Source organism: Pecten maximus, unplaced genomic scaffold, assembly GCF_902652985.1.
Source record: "Pecten maximus unplaced genomic scaffold, xPecMax1.1, whole genome shotgun sequence".
In the NCBI taxonomy this organism is placed as follows: Eukaryota; Metazoa; Mollusca; class Bivalvia; order Pectinida; family Pectinidae; genus Pecten; species Pecten maximus.
In genome coordinates, this window is record NW_022981861.1 from 1 (window position 1) to 6,757 (window position 6,757).

The 6,757-nt window shown below is 37.1% G+C and overlaps 1 protein-coding gene across 1 annotated transcript; it reads left to right on the forward strand.

Moving 5' to 3' along the window:
* Window positions 1–1,087: 1,087 nt before the first annotated feature.
* On the forward strand, window positions 1,088–5,631 carry LOC117320254 (DNA mismatch repair protein Msh3-like; the record flags this gene model as incomplete). Its single annotated transcript, XM_033874901.1, has 4 exons — window positions 1,088–1,197; window positions 4,585–4,699; window positions 5,076–5,270; window positions 5,496–5,631. Coding segments are annotated over 4 exons (556 nt in total), but the record flags the coding sequence as incomplete, so codon positions are not given.
* Window positions 5,632–6,757: the final 1,126 nt, after the last annotated feature.

Sequence of the window (6,757 nt, forward strand, 5' to 3'; positions counted from 1 at the left end):
CCATCTTGGATTTTGACAATTGAAGTTTGTTATCACTATTTCTGAGAAAGCACTGAAGGGATCTTTCTCAAATTTCATATGGAGGTTCCCCTTGGTGCCTAGTTATGCATATTGCATTTTGAGACCAATCTGAAAACAACATGGCCGACAGGCAGCCATCTTGGATTTTGACAATTGAAGTTTGTTATCGCTATTTCTGAGAAAGTACTGAAGGGATCTTTCTCAAATTTCATATGAAGGTTCCCCTTGGTGCCTTGTTATGCATATTGCGATTTGAGACTAATCGGAAAACAACATGGCCGACAGGCAGCCATCTCTGATTTTGACAATTGAAGTTTGTTATCACTATTTCTGAGAAAGTACTGAATGGATCTTTCTCAAATTTCATATGTAGGTTTCCCTTGGTGCCTAGTTATGCATATTGCATTTTGAGACCAATTGGATAACAACATGGCCGACAGGTAGCCATCTTGGATTTTGAAAATTGAAGTTTGTTATCACTATTTCTGAGAAAGCACTGAAGGGATCTTTCTCAAATTTCATAACTAGGTTCCCCTTGGTGCCTAGTTATGCATATTGCATTAGTTATGCATATTGCATTTTGAGACCAATCTGAAAACAACATGGCCGACAGGCAGCCATCTTGGATTTTGACAGTTGAAGTTTGTTATCGCTATTTCTGAGAAAGTACTGAAGGGATCTTTCTCAAATTTCATAAGTAGGTTCCCCTTGGTCCCTTGTATTGCATTTTTGGACCAGTCTGTCCTGAAAACAACCTGACAAACAAACAGCCATTATCGTTTAATCTCAAATTTTTTATATAGCTATAGGATTCCCTTGTTTGAAAAGTACTGGAGGGATGTCTCAATTTGCACAGATTAGTAAAATGAAGGGAAAAGTAGAGAAAAGATCAATCTGACATGGAACCTATGAAGATCATTCAATGGTGGGCGCCAAGATCCCTCTGGGATCTCTTGTTTTAACTTAATGTTAACTTTAATCACTAAAAAGATAGTTTACATACAATGTATTTCTCTAGTCCGACTGCTTTTCAATGCATTCTACTGAAGATTTTGTGTGTTGACAGCTCCACCCCTGATGACCGTATGCGAGTAGAAAGGATCAACAGTCAACAGTTGGAGTATAACACAGCTTTCCAAACTGTCTCTAAATTCTACATGTATGGAAACAACACTGGTAAATATGCAGGCCCCAGTTCATCAACATTCCTTTATTAATTCAAAATTTTCCACTAATATATTGACTTCCCTGAAACAGGTAGAAGAATTATTTCTTCTGTAAGTTTATGTTAATTTTTAGCCCTCCATCAACAGATGGTGGTGACTGTCGCATCTTTTTCAGAAAGTCTTACATGGGTATTTAATTGGATTCTCCATGGTCCCTATAATAGTTTATGTGCAGTTTCAAAACAGATAAGAAAAGCAATATGGTGGAAAGACATCCAGTTTGTATTTTGACACTTGAAAGTTTGGTATAGCTACAAATCATGAAGTACTGCTAGGATCTTTCTTTAATTCCATCTACATAGAATACCTATGATCCATATTTTTGTGTATTTTGTTGTTCTTTTGAATTTTTAGCCCACCATCATCAGATGGTGGGCTATTCAAATCGCCCTGCGTCCGTGGTCCGTGGTCCGTCCGTCCGTCCGTCCCTCCGTCCGTCCGTCCGTAAACAATTCTTGTTATCGCTAATCCTCAGAGAGTACTGAAGGGATCTTTCCCAAACTTCATATGTGGGTTCCCCTTGGTGCCTAGTTATGCATATTGCATTTTGAGACCAATCGGAAAACAACATGGCCGACAGGCAGCCATCTTGGATTTTGACAATTGAAGTTTGTTATCGCTATTTCTGAGAAAGTACTGAAGGGATCTTTCTCAAATTTCATATGTAGACTCCCCTTGGTGCCTAGTTATGCATATTGCATTTTGAGACCAATCGGAAAACAACATGGCCGACAGGCAGCCATCTTGGATTTTGATAATTGAAGTTTGTTATCGCTATTTCTGAGAAAGTACTGAAGGGATCTTTCTCAAATTTCATATGTAGGTTCCCCTTGGTGCCTAGTTATGCATATTGCATTTTGAGACCAATCGGAAAACAACATGGCCGACAGGCAGCCATCTTGGATTTTGACAATTGAAGTTTGTTATCGCTATTTCTCAGAAACTTATGAAGGGATCTTTCTGAAATTTCATATAAAGGTTCCTCTTGGTGCCTAGTTATGCATATTGCGTTTTGAGACCAATTGGAAAACAACATGGCCGACAGGCAGCCATCTTGGATTTTGACAATTGAAGTTTGTTATCGCTATTTCTCAGATACTTATGAAGGGATCTTTCTGAAATTCCATATGTAGGTTTCCCTCGGTGCCTAGTTATACATATTGCATTTTGAGACTAATCTGAAAACAACATGGCCGACAGGCAGCCATCTTGGATTTTGACAATTGAAGTTTGTTATCGCTATTTCTGAGAAAGTACTGAAGGGATCTTTCTGAAATTTCATATGTAGGTTCCCCTCTGTGCCTAGTTATGCATATTGCATTTTGAGACTATTCAGAAAACAACATGGCCGACAGGCAGTCATCTTGGATTTTGACAATTGAAGTTAGTTATCGCTATTTCTCAGAAAGTACTGAAGGGATCTTTCTCAAATTTCATATGTAGGTTTCCCTCAGTGCGTAGTTATGCATATTGCATTTTGAGACCAATTGAAAAACAACATGGCCGACAGGCAGCCATCTTGGATTTTGACAATTGAAGTTTGTTATCGCTATTTCTGAGAAAGTACTGAAGGGATCTTTCTCAAATTTCATATGTAGGTTCCCCTTGGTGCCTAGTTATGCATATTGCATTTTGAGACCAATCGGAAAACAACATGGCCGACAGGCAGCCATCTTGGATTTTGACAATTGAAGTTTGTTATCGCTATTTCTCAGAAACTTATGAAGGGATCTTTCTGAAATTTCATATAAAGGTTCCTCTTGGTGCCTAGTTATGCATATTGCGTTTTGAGACCAATTGGAAAACAACATGGCCGACAGGCAGCCATCTTGGATTTTGACAATTGAAGTTTGTTATCGCTATTTCTCAGATACTTATGAAGGGATCTTTCTGAAATTCCATATGTAGGTTTCCCTCGGTGCCTAGTTATACATATTGCATTTTGAGACTAATCTGAAAACAACATGGCCGACAGGCAGCCATCTTGGATTTTGACAATTGAAGTTTGTTATCGCTATTTCTGAGAAAGTACTGAAGGGATCTTTCTGAAATTTCATATGTAGGTTCCCCTCTGTGCCTAGTTATGCATATTGCATTTTGAGACTATTCAGAAAACAACATGGCCGACAGGCAGTCATCTTGGATTTTGACAATTGAAGTTAGTTATCGCTATTTCTCAGAAAGTACTGAAGGGATCTTTCTCAAATTTCATATGTAGGTTTCCCTCAGTGCGTAGTTATGCATATTGCATTTTGAGACCAATTGAAAAACAACATGGCCGACAGGCAGCCATCTTGGATTTTGACAATTGAAGATTGTTATCGCTATTTATCAGAAATTGCTGAAAGGATCTTTCTGAATTTCATTTGTAGGTTGCCCTCTGTGTCTAGTTATACATATTGGATTTTGAGACCAGTCAGAAAACAACCTGGCTGACAGGCAGCCATCTTGTATTTTTGAAAATTGAAGTTTGTTATCGCTATTGTACAGAAGGTACTGAAGGGATCTTTCTCAAATTTCATATGTAGGTTCCCCTTGGTCCCTGGTATTGCATTTTGGGACCAATCGGAAAACAACATGGCCGACAGACAGCCATTATCGCTAAATCTTAAATTTTATATATAGGTTCCCCTTGTTTGAAAAGTACTAGATCTAGAGGGCTGTTTCTGAATTTACACAGATTAGTAAGACTTAGAAGAAGGGAAAAGTAGAGAAAAGATCAATCTGACATTGAACCTATAAAGATCATTCAATAGTGGGCGCCAAGATCCCTCTGGGATCTCTTGTTTAAGACTGATTTGAAAATACAAACAGCTAACAGGTAGCTGGCGCCCATCTTGAATTTTGACAGATGAAGTTTGTCATTTACTTTTTCTCAGAAAGTAATATGTGGATCTTTTCCAAATGTTATTGATAGGTTCCTCTTTGTCCCTACATGTATATGGTAAAGTAATAAGAACAAAAGTGCTGTCATATTTTGTCAACTCAATACAACAGGTTATTAAAAGAAAAGACAAGAAAAGAAAGAAAAACAAACCTCACATAGAACCAATATAGATTACATTAGGCCCATTTACATGCATAATCTTAGAAAAGTCTCCAAAATTCATCTAAACTGGGAATAACTTGATAACTAGAAACAGAAAGGGAAACATAGATTGAAGCAATAAAGATTATTAATTTTGATTGCGGATATCAAGATTTCTCTGGAACTTCTTGTTAGGAATATATATTCAAATTAAAAGGGAAATGTTTCATATCTTCACCTTACCCAGGAACAATCTCTCAGATAAGTTTACTTAAACAAGTAATCTTTACCAGTTAATTTTGTATCCAGGAATCAATCGCTTACAAGAAGTCCTAAGTCTGCCTCGTACAGTCATTTCCTGTCTGGCCGGAACAATATCATATCTGTCGGATTTCAACCTGGAAAAGATTCTTACATTAACCAGGTAAATTCAATAAAACCTTCAATTGAAAAAAATTGAAAATTGCAAAATATTATTTTAGAAGAAAGTGTTTTGACTTAAAATGTTAGTTTAAGAATAAGAAAAAATCCTCTATATTACTCTACAATGTTAATTTGTGTAAATTACTCATGTTTGATGTTTGTCAAAATTGTACAAGCCTTTTAAACAGATGTTTTGCATTGAATATAAATATTTCAAAAGAAAATGGTAATGAAATTGGATACTAAATCATTTCTATCAAGTAAATTAGCTAAACATAACATCTTTCTACGTACATTTCTTTCATTGAATTATATGCAGCTAAAGAATATAAATGAAATATGTATCTGCATAATTTTTATCATGTTTTCATTTCTAGCAATTTTACACAGTTTTCTGTGAAGTCAAAGTTTATGCAACTACCTGGTAACACTGTACGGAATCTGGAAATCTTCCAGAACCAGACAAATAGCCGTGAACGAGGGTCACTGTTCTGGGTTATGAACCAAACAGTGTCCAGGTTTGGAAGTCGAATGCTACGAACCTGGCTGAGTAGACCCCTGCTATCTGTATGGTGAGTCCATATGGAGAAGTTCATTAAGTTTGATTCAGAAAAGTGCTAATAATACAGATCCTTTGGACCTCTTGTTAGAGAAATATCTTTATAAGTTATTTTTACACTGTTGAAGTGAATACCTGTCTTAAATATCTTTTTAAATGGGAAATTACAATGAGAAATATATGGCAATATCACTAAAGACATTTTGTTATCGTGAGGAAATAAAAAAAATCTTTCTAGGGATATCAAAGAGAGGCAGACTGCAGTGCAGGATCTAATAGATGGACCATGTGCTGAATCTTTGTCCAAACTACGGGCTCTCCTCGGGAAAAGTCCAGATCTGGAAAAAGGACTTGCTTCAATCTATCACAGAAAAGTAAGCTTTATTAAAGGATATTTTAAAAAACCTTGTTAATACTGTCACCACTATTATAACACGACAGATGTTGATCCAGTCACTGTTAATACTGCCACCACTATTATAACACATGACAGATGTTGATCCAGTCACTGTTAATACTGCCACCACTATTATAACACGACAGATGTTGATCCAGTCACTGTTAATACAGCCACCACTATTATAACACATGACAGATGTTGATCCAGTCACTGTTAATACTGTCACCACTATTATAACACACGACAGATGTTGATCCAGTCACTGTTAATACTGCCACCACTATTATAACACAGGACAGATGTTGATCCAGTCACTGTTAATACAGCCACCACTATTATAACACACAACAGATGTTGATCCAGTCACTGTTAATACAGCCACCACTATTATAACACACGACAGATGTTGATCCAGTCACTGTTAATACAGCCACCACTATTATAACACATGACAGATGTTGATCCAGTCACTGTTAATACTGCCACCACTATTATAACACACGACAGATGTTGATCCAGTCACTGTTAATACAGCCACCACTATTATAACACACGACAGATGTTGATCCAGTCACTGTTAATACTGCCACCACTATTATAACACGACAGATGTTGATCCAGTCACTGTTAATACAGCCACCACTATTATAACACACGACAGATGTTGATCCAGTCACTGTTAATACTGCCACCACTATTATAACACGACAGATGTTGATCCAGTCACTGTTAATACAGCCACCACTATTATAACACACGACAGATGTTGACCCAGTCACTGTTAATACTGCCACCACTATTATAACACACGACAGATGTTGATCCAGTCACTGTTAATACTGCCACCACTATTATAACACACGACAGATGTTGATCCAGTCACTGTAAATATGCCACCACTATTATAACACATGACAGATGTTGATCCAGTCACTGTTAATACTGCCACCACTATTATAACACGACAGATGTTGATCCAGTCACTGTTAATACTGCCACCACTATTATAACACAGGACAGATGTTGATCCAGTCACTGTTAATACTGCCACCACTATTATAACAACGGGGGGGCATTTTATCCCATTTTTTCCCCCCCAC